The sequence below is a fragment of the Mytilus trossulus genome, chromosome 10, assembly GCF_036588685.1.
Source record: "Mytilus trossulus isolate FHL-02 chromosome 10, PNRI_Mtr1.1.1.hap1, whole genome shotgun sequence".
NCBI lineage: Eukaryota > Metazoa > Mollusca > Bivalvia > Mytilida > Mytilidae > Mytilus > Mytilus trossulus.
The window spans coordinates 50,946,125-50,966,902 of record NC_086382.1 but is presented as its reverse complement, the minus strand read 5'-3'; the positions used below and the strand labels follow the sequence as shown (position 1 = coordinate 50,966,902).

At 32.7% G+C, this 20,778-nt stretch overlaps 1 protein-coding gene across 1 annotated transcript; it reads left to right on the top strand.

Annotated features, from left to right (window-relative positions):
- Positions 1-1,906: 1,906 nt before the first annotated feature.
- On the top strand, positions 1,907-12,685 carry LOC134687578 (monocarboxylate transporter 12-like). Its single transcript, XM_063547984.1, has 5 exons — positions 1,907-2,781; positions 8,144-8,477; positions 8,740-9,010; positions 9,556-9,937; positions 11,228-12,685. The coding sequence occupies exons 1-5, from the start codon at positions 2,409-2,411 to the stop codon at positions 11,944-11,946; spliced, it is 2,079 nt and encodes a 692-aa protein (XP_063404054.1). The 5' UTR covers positions 1,907-2,408; the 3' UTR covers positions 11,947-12,685.
- Positions 12,686-20,778: the final 8,093 nt, after the last annotated feature.

Here is a 20,778-nt window from a genome sequence, read left to right as displayed (position 1 = left end):
AGAAATTTATTTGAATTTACATGAAATTAAATTACATAATTATTCAAATTTAGTTCATATTTAAATTTGAAATTTATTCAAATTTAATTTACGTTCAATGATCTTTAAATCTGAAATTTATTCAAATTTAAATTATATTAAAACTTCTTTAAATTTGAAATTTATTGAAATTTAATTTATATTAAAAATTCTGTAAATCTGAAATTTAATCAAATTTAATTTATATAAAAAATTCTTTAAATTACAAATTTATTCAAATTTAGTCTATAATTAAATTTTTTAAATTTTAAATTTATTTAGATTTAAAAATACCTTTAAACTAGGTTGAAATTTGGGAATTTATTTGCAATATTAAATTTAGTTTAAATCTATAATAAATTAGAAATTTTCCAGCGAAGTAAATGCATAATATTTTTTGTAATTTGAAATTTAATATGCATAATATATGCATTTAATTTTATATTAAATGCATCATTTCATGCAGTGAATGTATCAAGGGTGGCTGAATATTCAGTGTTGTTGTCATTTATATTCATGTTTATGATGGCGATGGATAATTGAGGGGATTATTATATATCTGTACATTGTGCATAGAGTTGCGTCTTTCTATGCATGTTTGGATGTGTTGCTATAAAACCAGGTTCAATCTACCATTTCCAACATTTGAAAGTGCCTGTACCAAGTCAGTAATATGACAATTGTTGCCCATTTGTTTGATGTGTTTATCATTTGATTTTGCCTTTTGATTAGGGACTCTCCGTTTGGAATTTTTATCGGAGTTCAGTATTTTTGTGATTTTACTTCTGACCATGATGTTGCCTATTCTTAATTAGACTTATAATTTTGATTCCTCACCCCTTGTGTTTTGTCACCAATTCCCAATATCTAGACACACTACGCATTAATGAATGGAGACAAAAAAAATAGCAGCAGAATTTAGGATAGTTATGTTTTGAACTTACCTGAAAACAGTACGATGAGCTGCACACATTTAGACGATCTTGCTCTACAATCTTGAATCTTTTCTACATTTGAAAATGCCTGTACCAAGTCAGGAATATGACAGTTCTAGTCCATTCGTTTTTGATGCGTTTTTTTTTTAATTTTGCCATGTGATTATGGACTTTCCAAATTGATTTTCCTCTGAGTTCAGTATTTTGGTGATTTTACTTTTTGCTAATATACAATAGAGTAGCCAAGCTTTGATGAGTTATTTCCCATTAAGGTGGATGAGTATTTAATTCTTAGATTAGTAAATTCTATTTAATTCCAATATCTTGTATATGTTATCTTTCAATATTTTAATTGGCTTACTTGCTTATTCTGACTGAAAAAGTGCTTTGTTCAACTCTGAGATTTCAACTTTGTATTACAGGTTGTTTTATATGTCAAAATGCACTGTTTTTTATGTTATATATATGTTTTTATATTCGGTCAAAAGCTCCTTAGAGCTTGTGTTGCTTATTTGTAATAATGCCGAATAAAAAAAAAAGTTTTCTTATCTTATCTTATATTATCTTTGTCGTATTTTTTATAGGAGAACCCCCTTGTTTGTCTCTACCCATATTGGCTATTCTGCCTGCCACTGGACGTTAATGTGAAGTTACAACCCGTTTCTCCTTTCATGGCCTTTAATATAAGCAACCAATAATTAATCAATTGATAAATGATATAGTTACAGCTTTTGTTCGAGAGTTAAACTGAAGGATAATAATAATGTCGCACTTGTAAACATAGATAACTGGTACTGAACACAGTTAAATCATTAAAATGTTAATTAATGTGTTCTCGTGTACGCACTGGGATGACATTTTGTGATTGCACAACAAATATCAATGATGGATGTTTTGCACATTTAATAACTCGTTTGTCTTTTGTATTTATTGTTTATGTAATGTTACAGTCGCCTAACAAACAAATGTCTCTGTACAGCATCATGTAAATTGATTTAGCAACACACTGTAGACAAAAATCAATATGGAATGTACCACTACACTTGGAATATTTTTATTAACAAGACATGTAACGTCACACATTATTGATGAAGATGGCACATAAATAGATGCTAGTCCCTACGTCACGTTGCCGTACCAACCGTTTTCCATGACGAATCATATTGGACCAACACTAATTTCTAATGTTTAAACGCAGACTTGATATGGATTAACATACGCACTGCCGACAAGGAAATTTATATTGATTTGTGTGTGAAACTGTCGTTTATTTGTTATACAAAGAAAATATGCATTTTCAGTGATGCAGAAATACTAATTGATGGCAAACATGACAATGACAAAATGGTAATATCGAATGTCGCCTCAGCTGAATGGTCTATCGGTATTGTATGGCGGACGTCTGTGAAGCCATGGAACCAGATGATAATGACTTGAGGCTAATTCTTGTTTACCATGAATAACTGTACACAACGGGAACTATCTACGGAGATAAATAGATGTTCAGAACGGAGTTCCATATTTCACAATAGCAGTAGTGAAAGCGGTAACACTACACATGATGGAAGTAAAGGCTCAGGAGGCTCACGGAGGGATAACGGAATGAAACCACAACTTAAAAAGGACGTTGGTTTGGATAATGACCCGAAGGTTACAACTCGCATAGACTTCGGGGACTACTTCCCAGAAGGAGGTTGGGGATGGGTTGTTACGGGAGCTTGTACTTTGGTTTATATTCTCTGTAATGGTTTCCATTTTGCATTCGGAACATTATATATTTGTATTCTCGAGGATAAAACTGGCTTCACAGCAAATGAAGATGAAGCAGGTAAATTCTCCTTTATATTAACTTTATTAGTATACTAGTACACGATACAAACAAATACATTTCAAAACAACGATGAGGTTTAGTTCGTCAATGTCATTTATCGTCATGGTCGGTAAAAAATCTTGACAACACTCGCGGTACCTCCTTGGACGTTTACATATACATTTATTGTATTCCAACGTCGCTTTCTTATCTGTATTGAGCGTATATCATGGTACCAATGCATGGTAGTCAAATAAGTCCTATTTTCCGGGGTTGTACGGCCGACATTATCGCGTGGTTGACCGTTATATGAAATCTGAGTCTCACTGGTCGAAGTTACAACCCGTTTCTCCTTTCATGGCCTTTAATATAATACGAGTTATCATCGAAAATTTCTTGTCATGAGCAACAAGTGAAGCAGGCGTTCTGGAGCAATTAATCTCACCATCCGTTCATATTTGGAGCATGATTTTTGTGCTCCGAGCACTGAGCAAAGTTTTATTACTTCAACCCCTGGACAATAGATGTCATTCTCTAAATCGTTTCTATACAATATGTTTTCTCCCTAAGGTCCGGTGTTTTAAACAATATAATGCTCTCAATTGATCTGGGCTCTTTACAAAGATGCATGCTCTTTATTTTTCTTCAATTAGCCATATGTAAAATTATGTAACTGACATAACAGTACCAATTCTGAAGCGCATTTCGACATTTAATGTCTCTTCGGTGATGCTCTTGACCAAAGTCATGTTCTGTGTCACTCTGGTTCTCAAAAACTGTATTCCATGCTTTGAATCGCCCTTGGCCCAAAACAATACACCCCCTCGGTGACTGACTAAAGAACTAATAAACTAGTAAACAAAGTTGTCCTTCTCTGGATTAGTATATTTCATTTTCACATGTGAAACTCTATTATAGAATTCAAGACTATATGGACGATTTATCTGATCTCTCAGTGCTTATATGGTGTTTATTTCACAACTCGTCCGCTATGCCCTTCTCTGGAGTAATGTCTTAATTTTCAAGGAAGAAATCTTTCTATAACTGTTAACTTTTTTAGTTCGGTATTTTGCTACCACAAATGAAATAAAATTAAGAACTTGTTTTTTTGTTTTTTTTTTATAGTGTACAGATTTGATATGGCAGTCTGACTCTTCCTGTAGAAATCTAATCAGAAAAATTATATCATATCTTGACTTTTCTGTAATGTTATTCATAGAGCCTGTAAATTTGAATACGATTTATTTACACTGATTGATCATGTGAAAAAAAAACTCATCCTTTAATGTTATCATTTAAAAATGTTTTTTTTTGTATAATGCCTTCCATCGGTACTAACATTGATTTTGTTTTAATAATTTAAACATGATAGCTTAGTATGTACGATTAAACACTAATGAACACTTTTTCATGGTTCTAAATCCTGAACTGTCTCGGTGGTGTCTTGTGGTAGGGTGATTGGTCCGAGTGCAGGAGACCAAAAACTTCGAAAACAAACTTTTATACTATAAACTGTACAGTTAAAAATCAGGCTCAGCCTGATGGTCTAGTATGAAACAGGTTATTATACATATTATAATAATATGTTTTATCCTGAATATGCATTTTATTTGCCGCTAGACTTTAAACAGTCATCATCACCACCATCATCGTCATCATCTAAAAACAATTTATCGCCTTGGGCTTAGAAGCAGTATGTGATTCTCCAAATCGTGATTTGTTTCTATGCAAAATGTAATGCCTTATAAACCTTGATATCTATACAATCTGTCATGCTTGAAATAATATCGACAAATACTTTCAAAGCAAATAGAAACGTACATAAAGAAAAACTAAGAAAAACACATTAGGATTGGACAATAGATAACCACTGGTGAGTTTCCTGGACATATAAAAAAGAACGGTAACATAAATGTAACTAAGAAAATAATAATTAAAACAGTTTGAATCGATATTTTCCCGTAGCTATATATAGAATACCAAAAGGTAGGCTAAATATGCTGAAGGGTTATTCAAACGCTCAAATCGAAAACCAATTGACAATGGCATTAATAAAAACGAAAAGACGAAAACAGAACACAAAACACGACGTGACTAACGACGGAGCAACACGAACCCTGCCAAAAAAAACTGGAGGTTATCTTACTGGCACCAGAAGGATTATCAGAGAAAATGAATAATATCGTGACTGAGCAATTTACATATTTATTTAAAAGATAAAAGAAATATAAATGAGAGGATATTAACATACATGACATAACGCTTTAAGTTTTTAACATCACTGTCCTCTGTATATATGATTAGATGTATTAATTGATTTATAATTCACGTGATTGTTGTCATATTTTATAATTCTCTTGCTAAATAACATATAACCATACTTATGTTTCTAATTGTATCATGTTGACTCTATTAAATCGATAGCCTCGATTAGATATTGACGTCAGTTATCTATACTGCAGCTGACCTATTATCCTTTTTATAGAATATCGATATTTCGAAGAAAACATAATTATTTTGTGTATTTAAACGTGTTAATTACATATTCGAATTTAGATGTTAACCTATAATTAGATATGTTATAACGAACACACTTTTCTTCATATCTGACCGAATTATTGTGTGTTTTTTCTACTTATGTTGTACTAGAGTTATTTGTAATGTAAAAATGTCACAGACGTTTTATGTCTGTAAGCTGTTTTCGATCGATGAAATTACAATACAAACAACAATAGTACAGAAAGATTCATCAAATCTGTAGAAATGCTGCCAAATACTTGTTTACATCATACATTTTTCACTCTACAAAGTGTAAGGATGCTGATTATTACGTTGTAACTTAATTTATGACTTTTTTGATTGGCCATGGTTTATGACAATGTTTTATGTCTCTGTCTAGTGATGTAATCCATGTACATTTGTTGTACATACTTATATTGACGTTCCAATGTTGGCGCATAACAGTATCAGAAAAGCTTGTTTTGATAATGAAATAATAATATTGTACAAGTAGCTTGTGTTTGTGTGGCAGAAGCATATTGATTTTGGCAAAACATGCACAATTTGAAGGATTAGATCCAAAAGGTTTGACAAAAAATATCCCATTTAATGCAACACGTATTTCACTTATACTGTATTTACTAATTTTTGCTACTCCTATATAACTGACAATCAAATTTTTCCCAGAAAAGGGGGGGGGGGCGCTCACCCTGCCCCTAAATCGAACACAGATTTCCTCTATAGAACAAACGACAATGAACAAAACTGGTAAACGTATATAACACTATCAGTCACAAAGTAAGCAAATTAAGCAAACAAATGATCCAGGCAAATGGGCATCAACCGTCAAATTCGTGGTCACCTATGTTACTCAATTATCATGATTTATTTATAACATAGTTAAACATATATCTAAATGACATTAGTGAAAAAGAACCAACAGATATTATGCATGGACTCGTTACAATAATACTAGACCTAGACACCATCTACTAAACATTTGAGGTGACCCTCCAAAAAGTCGATTGCATGTTCTTATATTAAGCATGAATCGGTAGCCTGAATCACGTGCAATCGTAGAATAGCGATTTTTCTAGGTCTGTTTCTTCTTTCTTTATAGTACAGACCTCCCAGGGGAGTATTATCGTACTGTTTATTTCATATCCTAGATTAAAAAATATAAAAATAATTGTTTAGCTATATACGATTTTTTTCGAGCCGACTAAATTAGACAACGAAATAGTTTTTACCGGTTGCTCTCTTTTCAATACTGACACGTTTTGTTTTTATCAATAACTGAACATGTTTAGCACATGCGTAATCCATATACAGCCAAGTTAAATAAAGGTCGCACGAATAAGGATGATTGAAAAAAGGTTGGATTATTGACTCACTAGCCAATAATGCATCAGCGATGTTATTATTCCTATTTAAATAGAAATTGAACCAATTTGACTGCTAAAATGGAAATCTTATTTCCCCAATTCTGATTTTATAAATGCTCAAACAAAGAGTAATAATATTTTAAAACGTTGCTAACAAATAATTTACTAAACCGTTTAAAAAGAAAAAAATAATGGCCTTATTTAAGCTTTGAACAAATTATTATAATAGTCAGTAACAAGCATCACCCATTCGACATTCGACTGTAGACGCAGAATGAATGTTGCAGTGTCAGTGGTATGCATTAGCGCCTAACTCTCCCCAATCTGTGACAGTTCTTTAAGGTTTAACAGGATAACATAAGAACATAAGAACAAATTGTATAAAACTGCGACTCGGTATATATATTCAGCAAAAATGTATAACTGACAAAATAACAAAAGCACCATTTTTAGTTCACTCCAAATTACTAAATACGATATATCATATACTTTACTTTGAATGATTTCTCCTGAATGACATGTGTTAAGCTGAGAAGCAGCAAATGCCCGTTTTAGGAGTTTTTGGTCTCGTGCAATCGGACCAATCACGCTACCACAAGACACCACCGAGACAGTTCAGGATGTAGAACCATGTAAAAGTGCTCATAAGTGTTTGATCGTACATACTAAGCTATCATGTTAAAATTATTAAAACAAAATCAATGTTAGTACCGACATTATACAAACAAACATTTTTTTCTACAGTTTTTAAATGGTAACATTAAAGGGTGAAGTTTTTTTTCACATGATCAATCAGTGTAAATAGATCGTATCCTAATTTACAGGCTCTATGAATAACATTACAGAAAAGTTAAGATATGATATAATTTTTATTAGATTTCAACAGGAAGAGCCAATGCAAACTGCCAATGCAAACTGCCATAGCAAATCTGTACACTATAAAAAAAAAGTTCTTAATTTTATTTCATTTGTGGTAGCAAAATACCGAACTAAAAAAGTAAACAGTTATATAAAGATTTCTTCCTTGAAAATTAAGACATTACTCCAGAGAAGGGCATAGCGGACGAGTTGTGAATTATACACCCCATAAGCACTTAGAGATCATATAAACGCACCGTTAAAACACAAAGTACAATACCAACTGGTCAAGATAAATCGTCCCTATAGTCTTAAATTCTATAAAAGAGTTTCACATGTGAAAATAAAATATACAAATCCAGAGAAGGACAACTTTGTTTACCAGTTTATTAGTTCGTTAGTTCCTGTGTGTTGCCACATGCTGTATATTTAACCTGTTTATAAGACAGACGGTTGTCTTTGTCAACTTAATTCACATAAATGTCAAATTCTTTTAAAATGTAATAATGGACACCAATCTGTTTGGAACCACTTTTTGTTCTCTTTGTCTATTCACCCGAGGTCTATTGCTATTTTAATCAATTGACATTTTTGATACCATCTTCTCGACTATTAATTAATGTTATTTTCTTTTTTAGCATGGCTTGGTAGCGTTGGAATTAGCATTACATTGTTTTTGTCGCCCATTATTTCTACAATTTGTCAACGAAAGAGTGCTAGGATTTACGCCGTTATCGGTGGCCTTATTTGTGCATTGGGGTGCCTATTCTTGGCCTTTTCAAATCAAATGGAGCAGGTTTTCATCAGCCATTGTGTTGTTTTGTCTCCCGGAAGTGGAATTACTCTCAACACAGCAAACATCATTATTGGTCGTTACTTCCGGAAGAAGCGAGAATTAGCTGAGATGATAATGTTATCTGGAACAGGACTCGGAGCGGCGTTGTTAGCAGTTCTTTTTAGAGAGTTATATTGGTACGTACAAAAAAAAGGAATTACGTAAACATTTTACTTGCTCGATTACATATTTTAAACGTTTTAAATTATTATAGCTTTATGTGTCTATATGTGGTTGAGTTCAGAAATCAGTACCAATGTATTTGGAAGACAAGTATCTCAAAGTTCTCTTCATAAAAAATCCATCTTTAATCACTATAAATCAAAATTGGAACTCATTCTTGTATACAAATAATAAAAATAATATTAATATAATTTGTGAGGATATTTGTTCTTTTAGGAAATTAGAATGGAGGTATGCATTACAGTGTATTGCTGGTCTTCTAGTGTTGACGATATTGGCAGGATCCCTCTACAGATCAGCTTCAATGTATCATCCAAGACGGAAGGTTATAATGCACATCAAAAGTCAGAAAAAGAATCGTCACGAAGGAGAAGATGACAGTCCTCCATATTTTGATTTCAGTGCATTACACATGCGTAGTCTGCAAGCTTTAATGGTTATTTCCGGCATTGTTGGCCTGGGAATTTATGTACCATTTGTTGCGATAGTAAGTTTTTTTATGTTGCAAAACTATTAAAACTACATGTACTCATTGAAATATGAACACACAAGTAACTTTTACAAATTATGTCTTGGATTGAGAGTTGTCTCATTGGCACTAATATACCACATCTTCTAATATCTATACACAAGCAAAAACTGAATTCCTGTATAAACACACAAGAATGTTCCATTTAACATCAATTGGGAAAATGGTCTAATTGAGAAAAGGCTAATTGTTCATTGAAAGCCTTAAGTCATTGAATTCCTTTAGAAAGAAGCGACTGTCGCACGAAAGAGCTTGGTGCGAATATATTTTTAGTTTTACTAAACCGAAAATACTAAACAACAATCTATCTATGTGTATAAAAAAGGGTGTCGAATTTACTGATTGTTCGTCATCTTTTGTATGAAACAAGATAAGACGTTTTGGTATGGGAAGTTCCCGCTATTCTTGACAAAACGCTGTTTTATTTTATTGTTCATGAAAGTAAAAGTTATATATAATATCTGTTAAGGATAATCACAAATGTGTGTTTTTCTATCTTTCAGATCAAGACTGGCAAAGATTTGAAACTGGAAAAAGATCGGCTTCTTCTGTTAAACATATATCTTGGATTAGGCTTTTTGATTGGTGTCTACGCACAGGGGTATATTATCATCCGTGATAGCAAGGAATGTTCTATTTGTCGGCGTCACCTATGTCAGTCATGCTGCATAGCATGTGGCGTGTTAACATTTTTATTGCTCTTGGCCAAAGACTTTAATTCCCTTGCACTATATGCGTGGGGATTTGGTATATTTTGTGGTGGATACTTTTATACATTAAAGATGTACGCATATGAACTTGTGAAATATAAACTCATGGAGAGAGCATGGGGATTTATTTGTGCTGCTCATTTCATTCCTGTTCTTATTGGATCCCCAATCTCATGTAAGTATTGTTAACGCTAAATTACATTTAATGGTCAACTGGACACATTTCAGGCTTTTACGAAACAAATTAATGTCGAAGAAAAAAAAACCCGCTCCAATCTACATCACGTCATTCCTTCCATAGAGGTAAAACATAACGCAAATAAGGTCAACAACCAATAACCTTTTCTCTTCAAAGGGGAAACATTTTAATTGCTTCGGATGTCGAAACATCGTCTTTAGTTGTATTACATAAACCAGAATGCAAAAGGGAGACAACTTCAAAACGTTCTTAATAAAACAGTAATAAGTGAATAGAAATAGCGCATTTTATTCTTGTAGTTTGGCTATCGAATAAAAGCACCATCCACTTGTCTCTGTGTGTATTAATCTGTCTGAATTTAAATATTGGGTACACGTCCATAAGATAGCAACCCAACAGCAATCACGACAAAAATCTTGTAAACCTCTAAATCGTTCATTTAAACAGTTTGAAATATACAACTAGTATCCACAAAATGATGAGATTTCGTATACTTCGGTGAAAAATCATAATCGTATGTCGGTATTAAACTAGTTTATAAGTCATTAGTCAAGTCATTAGTTAAGTCATGATATACAAGTGCTAAGTAGATCAATTATAGTTGGTATAGTATTTGATTATAGTAAAGCACATGTTTCTACACGATTATAGTAAAGCACATGTTTCTACACGATTATAGTAAAGCACATGTTTCTACACAGGTTCTCGTCAAAATTACTAATTGTCCGGCATTAGTATAGCACATAGTCTAAATTAGTCTTTAACATAAAAATGGACAGTTTTAGCATGCATGTTCTTAGATACTATATCCCATATTAAAATCACATCATGCAGGTTTTCCTCCCCTAGCTATCCAAAACCAAAGATGGTAATCAAATAAATGCAATTAATTAAAATTGAACTTTGACAGTCTTGAAAATAAACTCAATATTGAACATACAGTACTGCATATGTTCAGTGTTTGGTTCAAGTTGGCTGTCATTATTCAGCAAAGTTGAATATATTTGGGAAAAAAAACAGAGAAACGATTTTCGTCCGAAAACACTGTCAAACATCCAAACATACCATCTACACTAATCTGTGTCCACACTTGTACCTATAGAAACACATATTTTTTTAATGGTATCACTTATAATAATAGTTTATCAGTATTACTTATAATACTAGTAGTATCTAATCCTATAATAATCGTTGATTGATTGACTGTTTGTTGTTCAGCGTCCAGTGGGTTTAATAATCGTGTGTGTACATTTTTTTTTATTACAGTATACCTCAACCAGGTACACGGCGAGCTTCACAATTTACAGGCAGGGTATATTTTTGCGGGATCGGCAATGGTTCTGGGAGGACTGTTGTTCTTTTTTATGCCACCATTGGAAAAACACAAATCTAACCAGGAAGTGATTCAGATCTCTAAACAGTTGTGCAGTAAAAATACAGCGGAGGCTACAGCTCTCCTTGACCTTGACCTTTCTGATGCTATGGTTACAAAACCGGTAAATAACGTTCAGTTTATCGTATCACCATCACGACTTAAACACAAAGGAAAAGATGGTGGAAAGATTCAAATGCAGTGTTTTATACATCATAGAGAGCGCGAGAAACCTAAACAGATCATTCTTTCAAAAATTACAGAAGAAAAAGAAGGGTTAAGACTAGATTTCAACGAAGTTTCACAAGTATCGCTCATTTCTAAAAACAATGATAGCACGTTGCCAACCAGACTAATCAAACCAGAAAAGGAACATTCTGTAGGTTGCGGGCATGCGACCGATTGTCCGTCAGATAGTACAAATTCTCACCATACCGGGAAATTTAGCTCAGATGGTTGTTCCTCGAAATCTTTTGAAGGTAGAAAGTTTAAAAAGAGCACAGATAATGTCAAGGTTGAATTATTTGACCCGCCAAGTCAGGAGAAGGAATCGACAGCAACCATTTCCTATGACAGTGACTTGTACATAAATCTTTGTGAGGCACAAGTGTAAAATGCGTCGTTGTCTTTTATTTTTCGTCCAATTAAATCGCTCAATTTGGAACCAAATACAAAGGAAAAATGAATAATACAATATAATTGAATACCTTCTACAAATGTATTGAATTGTGTAGAAGTACCGTTGGTTAAGACATTCCACTATACCAATTTATCTGCAAATGTCAAATACGAGTTACACATAAAAATGTTTTGTTGATGTAATAATTGAGGTATGGAGAATCCCACAGAGGAAATTCAGACGATTAGATTATATGTAATTGAATTTGGTCTGCAATGCAGACTTTATGAATGGACTTGGAAAGTTATTACATTGTCTGCGCAATCTAAACGGCAAATAGTGAAATACCGTAAGCTGAATGTGAAAATACAGACTGAAATGTCATGTTTGCTCTGTCTTCTATTATGAAGATATTTTTTATGAAATTGTTGTATTAATAAATCAAGAATGTTTAGGTAATTTATTGAAAATGTAAAAGACATTTAACTTATTTCGTGTGAATTGAAAGTATTTTTTCCGTTTTTATCAACAACCAGACGTGCTAAAACAGTATACATATACTCTTATCTCATTGATGGTACTTTAAACATGAATACACACGATGAAGAAACAATTGATCCAAATGTTTCGCTGATCAAATTTGTCTTGAATCATTTAATGTATAAACACGTCTTTTACACTTGAGAGTTCAAATATTCTTGTTATGTTTTGAATGGGCATAATATAAATATATTTTTTTAATTAAAATAAATAGTAAAATGATAATCCCTTCCAGAAGCGAGATTGGTTCAATTTTGCCAAAATAGGCCAAGAAACATCACTCAACTGATGAATTATTCACTTGCAAGTGAAAAATTCGACCTGATTAAACTGTATTTATGTGATCTTCATTTTAACCCCTTAGCTAAGGATTGGTTAGGCCAGAACTAGTAGTGTTTGTTTTATTAAAAGGAAAAGAATGTCAACACTGAAAGTGAAACAAGAGTTTACCATTTGATTGACTGCTTCGATCCAGAAAACCCTCTTTCTTAAACAGGTACAATCGATGATCAATATAGATTTTAAACCTATAACTATGATATCAAACAGACAAAGTAAAATCGAGTTCGCTATCTGTTTATATCTAGATTTGTGTATATATCGGGTTATATGACCGTCGCCAGTCTTCGGAGGTCATTTAGATGGTTAAGTGGATGGCGTCTAGATTAAAATACACGCGAAATGCTGACCCATGTGATCGAGCCCATGCATCGCAAATTGTATATTTTATACTTTTTATAATTTGGCTATATTTTTAATATGTTATAAAATATCAAAAATGAGTATTTGAGGCAAATCGGGAAAATGAATTTAAAGCTAATGTCCCTTTAAAATGATGAATCTATCCCAAGTTTGATATTATGAACCAGGAAGAACAGACTCGATTAAATGTATCTGAAAACAAATCAGTACTGCAAAAGTCATATGACATATTTTTCATATTGACAACCATTAAATAGTCTAAACATTAATTTTCCGCTAAAATTTACTTTTACACTTCTATTAAGTCTCGTGTTTTTCTTTTTTTTTTTTTTTTTAAAGATTTAAGTATTTTATAATTAACAACTTTGTCATTAATATCGTTTCTGTAACACATTTAGTTTCCGTGAGGAGAAACTTTGGACAGTACAAAAATAACCACATGTCACCACTTTTAGTCACGTGTTTTGTTTTATTGTGTAAGTGAAAAAAGGTGGTTTTGTTGACGTCAATCTATCTTGCCAACCATTACTTCTGAAGCAGATCAATTTATTTTTAACAGTATTGGATTAATTATGTTTTGAAACATGTATTATTTATAACGCTGAGTAAAGTGATTCTTAACGAATTCAGAATTGTGAATAAATTATTGGTGTTTTGCTATTAAAAATTTAAACGAACCAGTCATTAGTGGTTACGTCAATTGTTTAAAACATACCTTACTTCATTGTTGCTGTTATTTTCAAATTGCATATAAAAATGCATCGTTGTGTGTCATTGGGCTTTTCAAGTTTGCTTGCTTCATGGTATACAAGCAGACATCAGAAGTTTCTGAACTGTACGACAGCTAATGACTGGTTGAATGAACATGTTATTATATTCTATTTTTGTTTCTTACATTACAATTTTTAACAAAGAACATGATGGTATGTGTCATTCCATTCGGTTTTATTACCACCAATATTACAAAAGAAAAATAGTTTATTCTTTTATTTTTTTTTTAAATTATCAGAATAATTTGTTATATTGCGTTCGTGATTGAAATTGATATATAACAACTATGTTTCTTTTATCTTATTATTTTGTATTGTTCTCTTAATTTGTTAAATTTATTCCATGTTTATTCTCAAACCTAACTGTTGTAGACCGTCATCAAAAGGCACACTACGGGTTTTGGTCAGTCATCTGTTGTCGGGTACATTTTAGGAACTTCTTTATTTGTATTGCTGCCATTCTGTCTTCGTGTATACTGTAATTATAACATATGTAAATATTCAGTTCCATTGCATATTGTACGAAGTTGTCTTTACACATTTAGTGTTACTTTGTCTAAATTGTTATTGTTATTGTTAAAATGGAATACGCTAAGGTGGAGGTAACTATGTTGTCTCAGGATTACCTCCCCTTGCAATTCCATTGGCTTTGTGATATTTATTGTGATTATGTAAAAAAGAAAAATTAACCAAAGAGGTTATGATTGTATTGCTAAATAAGGCTTATGGATAGCTAAAAACCAGTTTCTCAAATTGTTTTTGTGGTAAATCAGGAATAATTATAGAATCCTCAGAATTAATCAAACATTATTATTGTTACTGTTAAGTGTTTAATGAAACTTGTTAATGTTGTGAATTACAAAGTCATAATTTTTGGTAAAATTTCACAAAGCTCGGTAATTTTGATGACAATGTACTTGAAACCATACTAAAGAATGATACATGTTTAGTGATACAACCCAGCTCTGTGATAGCGTTAAATAACGGGTCTAGACAGATTGTTATCTTATATTTTGTTTGCGTCGGCATTGTTTTATTGTTTGTCATTCAATGTTGTGAGAAATATGTGCCAAGGTAGATGACGGGTCCTAAATACGGGCAAGATGTTGTCAGTGTTGATGACGGGTACTTAAAGGGGCAAGACGTGGTCAGGGTAGAAGGCGGGTTTTATATACGGACAAGACGTTGACAGGGAAGATGACGGGTACTCAAAGTGAGAAGGACGTTGTCAGTGTATATGACGGGTACTCAAAGGGGGCAAGACGTGGTCAGGGTAGAATACGGGTCCTACATACTGACAAGACGTGGTCAGGGTAGAAGACGGGTCCTACATTATAACAACACGTTGTCAGTGTAGATAACGGGTCCAACATACGGCCAAGACGTTATCAGGGTAGATGATGGGTCTTTAATACGAGGACGACGTTTTCAGGGTAGAAAAAAGGGTTAATGTCGGTTTTAAATAGTCTGTAGATGTTGTTAAGAGTTTTTACAGATTGGTTGGGCTTGGACAATAAAAGTCTTTATATACAAAGTATTCATTCTAGCAAAACGCTGTCAGGGAGATAGACGGACAAATGAACTGTAAATTGATCAGGGCTTTTGACTGTTTATAAAGTGTGTGTATACATGTAAGTGAATTGTTTTCAGAGGAAGTAAGGGAAAATACAGTCATATGATAAAGTGTATTTCAATGATTGTGAATGCATTATGTAAGAGTGTTTGAATCATTCTCTCAGTCTGATGTCAGGTCAACTAACGGGTACTGAACGTCTGGTCAATATTGCTGCTTGATAGTATGCAGTATATATTATAAGTGCAAAAAGTGTGGAAGTTCACAATAGGGATATATGGTACCATGAAGAAAGAAAAAAAAAGAAACAATATCAATAAAGGGTCCCAAACTGGCTTAATATTTTCAGAGGAATGCTAGTTTTTTCACATAGGAATTATCACTGTTAAGAAGATTTGGGATGTAGTGCAGAGATGAGTTCGAAAGTATGTTGTGTTATGGACAATGCATGTCTTGTCACTGAAAAGCGGTCAATGTTAGTGAGATAAGATATGATCGATAATAAATAGTAATTAACATTTTTTAACATGAACTAGCGAGCATTCCAACTTGACAAGTTTTAATTGGTATTCTATCAATAGTATATTTACTGTGATATTCAATGTAACTTTGTGGTTACTCATCTCGATGACCAAGGATATATCCCTTTAAAAGTTATACGTGAACTGCACGAGAGTATTGAAATGTGAGCTTGAATGTTCTATTGCCTGTTTTTTTCGATGGATTTCGCTTTTAGTAAGTAAATATTCGCATGAACCTACTTTTCTTTTTTAAAACTATTAACTTCCTGAATAGATAAATGATAAAAAAAAAAAAAAACCAACATTATACATTTTATGTTTTCTTTTAAAGAAATGAGTGAATTATGAAGACGGTCAGATACCTGTAACAATGACAATTTTGGTTTTAAATAATCATGACTTTTTTGTGTTTTTTACTTACTTATCCCAGGAACATATAGATATAATGTTCCCAGTTTATCCATATGTATCGATTTCAAATAATCATCGAAAGTGATCAATACATAATCAGTTGAACGATTTGTGATATGTTCTATCATTTAAAGCATTATAAATATTCTATATATACATATATATGCTTGTGATAACAATGTTATTTTTTGACGATTTGAATCACGTGATATCAGTATGTGATTTCACTGTATTTGAATCACGTGATATCATTATGTGATTAATTGAATCAAGTGATATCAGTATGTGATGACACTGTATTTGAATCACGTGATATCGTTATGTGATGACACTTTATTTGAATCAAGTGATATCAGTATGTGATGACACTGTATTTGAATCACGTTATATCAGTTTGTGATTACACTGTGCTGCTGGCAATGTGATAAAGCTTCATGTTGTGATAATAATATTTAAAAAAAAAGATATAATTTTAAAGTTCAGGGTATACAGTTAGCATAATTATTTTTGTTCTGTACTGCAAGTACTAACTTAGCCAGATCATTTTAACATTTATATTCATATATATTCTATGTGTGCTTCGTTGTGATGTATAGACAAAGTAACACTTATTGTATTGCAAACTGTTTGTATTGTCAGTTCATTTATATTACTGTAAACAGTTGGATATTTTATACCTTTTGATATACCATTCAATATCAAATATTTAATAAAAGACATTCGGAGAAGCGACACAAATTATACATAAGCAACATTGTATACTCAAATTAAGATTCTGACTATTATTTCATTTGAATCGGATAGTGAAACATTTTTCAAATTGAGTTATCTCCCGTTTATAAGAAAACGCCCAATCAAGAAGATAAATGCATTATGATTACAAATAATTTAGGACAGCGAGTATTAAAAATCGTCAGATAATAGAAATAATCTAATATATTACAATAATGTGCAGGCATATTTTTACAATATAGATATTAATAAAATTCATGGTTAAAGCATTTACGTGTCATTACTGAATGAATGCCCCAAAATTTCAGTTTTACAAGGTTGTTACAGTAACAGAAACGCTTCCGCGCTAAATACAAAATGTGTTTATCGATCAACGCTTGATACATACCAAAAAGAATTTAAAAATAAATAATTCAATTTTATTTCAAATAAAATTCAGAATGAAAGCTGTCTTATGTTAAATCCCAACTGTTTACAGCTTGTTAATGGGCAACATTTTTTAATGCGATGTTGAACTATGTTTACTAATATGTTAAAAAATGTTTAAAATAAAATTTGTACAGTTAGATGGGTTAGCTTTATTCAATATTGAGTAAATGAACAGGTGCTTGTCATTTCGAAACAATGCATAATAATATATACAAATAGATATAGGAATATGTGGTATGAGTGCCAATGAGACAACTCTCCATCCAAGTCACAATTTATTAATGCCCGCGTCACACTGTCCCGATTTTTAGATACGATGGACACCCGAATGCGAAAATTGTAAGTTCGTACGAAGTTGGTCCCGATGTAGTTAAAATACCAAAAAGTGAGTGAAGCAAGTACGATGAATAACGAAGTCTATACGATGGTGTCGAAATTATATACGATATCAAAAGATGGTCATACGAAAGTTAACCGAAGACGGGTATTTAAGCTTCATATCTCAGCCGAAGCCTACACGATGGATCACGAAGGCTACACGATCGATTACGATTATGGCGCGATGGCCATACGATGTTTAAAAGACGTAATACAAGTATACAAACGATCTAAAAATGCGTTCTACCTGTTTTGAACTTTTTTATAATACGGAACAGAACTTCGACAACATATCGTTTCTGTACAAGTCTGCCATGCATGGCGGGAAATCGATCTTTTTGTCTAATTCTTATAAAACTTACTTTATTCTCCCCTCGCCTACTACGTGTAAGTTGCGTGTAGATAAAATTGTTATAGACACTCTAGAACAAAAAATCTCAAAACTTGGTATGGTGTTACTCGTTAAGAATATCTTTTATTAAAAGCGCTATTGACGTTAAAGTTCAAAGGTCAAGGTCGCAGTGGCAGTTGTAATACAAGGCAATATCACCCTTGTGGACACTAAAACCAATATGCTTCAAAAGATTTTAACCACATTTGGTTTATTGTTCCTCCTTGTAATGATCTGACATTTTTACGTTCAAGACCAAAGGTCAAGGTCATGGATATGGACTTGTTTTTTTCTCCTTGTAATAGCATAATACACAGGAAATTGGTTGCTCATTTTTTCCCCTGCTGGTTCTAAAGACAATATAAAAGGTATTTCCAGTTACTAAATGTTTTGTTTGAATTCTAAAAAAAAAATGTTTTGTGTATCAAATATGCATAATTATTCAATTTACCATTTTCTGCATGTGTCATACACAAATATAGTGTCCATATTTGACCCCAATATGTAACAAACGAGGGGATGCCACGCTCGGTATTGCCTTGTTTGAACTGTAAAATGTGTGCACTAGTCTGAATAATCACCCATAATTGTGCCCATGTTTACTGATCTATCTTAAAGGTAAGGTAATGGGTTCGTTGATCCTTTTTATTCAAAAAGAGCTCTTTCCAGGAGAATGTCATGATGATATAGACAAAAGGAAGGATGTGAGGAAAGCAATTCATGCGGCAAAATATGACATAAAGAAAACAAAATGGTTATGTAGTAAACATTCGTGTGACAACAACTCAGACGATACATAAAAAATCAGAATAATGCAGTGTTGGTGTACGAGGCGCGTTTATGATTTCATTATGTTTCTTGATATGAATAATTGACAAAATATAATATTTAACTTGTAAAAGTAAATTTTGAGCCTGTAATAGCTGCTCTTCTTGTTCCATTTGAATTAATAGAAACAACGCTGTCGCCTTTCTTGTTCTCATAGAATCATATGATTAGAGTTCCATGTTTTGTGAACGTCTTTCATAACTGTCGTATTAGACTGACCAGTGCATATCGTGCATGGCACTTTAAATGTACTTTAGCGCGAAAATCAACTTACATTTAGCTGGATTTACTGCCGTCGTATTTCCATCTTGTCGCCTTCGTACTTTTATTCAATGGCAACACGACGGGGCTACGAGGTCTTCACGAAGTCGTGTTGCCATCGTAAGACCTTCGGGTAGCTTCGTGATTCATTCGTGTAGACATCGTAATGTCAAAACTGCCCGATGGAAACGATAGAAACACGAATGCAATACGATGTTCAAATATGCATTCCCGGTGACATAACGATGGTGAGGATGGTGATACGAACTCAATACGAACCCTCAACATCGGAAGCACCTTCGGGGATTTTTTAACATGTTAAAAAATTTAGAACCCTTCCCGAAGTTGTCCCGAAGGCTAGAAAAAGTGGCCGATTGCTCTAACGTTGCGCACGATGTTCCTACAACACGACGTTACACCAACACGCCGTCAAAGAGGGTTTTCTGAAACTTTTGACGTACATTTATTAAATTTTACAAGCTTTTTTTATGTAGTAAGTTGATTCCAAATCTATCTCTATTAATTTTGTGATGTCTTTTTACCATGAATTTTAAATTTACCTCAAGTTGTGGAAATCGATTAAATAATTTTTACTCTTAGTTCACCTTAAAATATTGTATTGTCGTAAGTATAATGAACTTGGAGGATAGAAAAATGGGACAGAAGTATACGGTTTTCAATAAATGAATTATAACAAAACTTTAATCGCAGGCTGCTAAAATTGCAAGGTGCATATCATCTGTCATTGTAAATTTAAAATATCTTGACTCAACCCTAATACAAATATATCCGACCCTCTGCAAGTAAATAAAAACATATTTACCCCCCTTGATTAATTTGAATTGAATTGTATTAAAAAATTTGCTTGACACATACATGTAACTTGTCAAAATACAGCCATTAAATAAAATTATTATAACCCGATCTTGAAAATTATTTTCCCTGTCATTTGAAGTTGCTTGCTTTTAAAATGTGCTTATCTTCTCCTGAATCGTGCGTATCATACGGGGTTGTATTAATTCAATGAAACTGTATTTGTCTCTGTTTACGACAAGTCTTTTAGTTACCTCCGTTTCATGCACAACATGCACCGTAGTTTTTTTTTCGACAACCAGCATTTTTTTTTAAAATTTCACCACGCGATTCGTCAAGTTAAGTATCAGGAACATACAATGGAACAAATTTTGCACATATAACGTCGAAAAAAAGCATTTGTTTGGTTTTTTCGACGTTTGGACAAAATGGCTACCGTTTTGAAATGTTTCGTAGCATTTTATTCCTGTAAGACCC

What these genes read in the sequence shown, in the direction of transcription:
- LOC134687578 (XM_063547984.1), top strand. Translation starts at nt 2,409, where the DNA reads ATGAATAACTGTACACAACGGGAACTATCTACGGAGATAAATAGATGT. An exon ending in CTTTTTAGAGAGTTATATTG is followed by an intron (nt 8,478 to 8,739) that starts GTACGTACAAAA and finishes TTGTTCTTTTAG; the next exon opens with GAAATTAGAATGGAGGTATG. An exon ending in TATTGGATCCCCAATCTCAT is followed by an intron (nt 9,938 to 11,227) that starts GTAAGTATTGTT and finishes TTTTTATTACAG; the next exon opens with TATACCTCAACCAGGTACAC.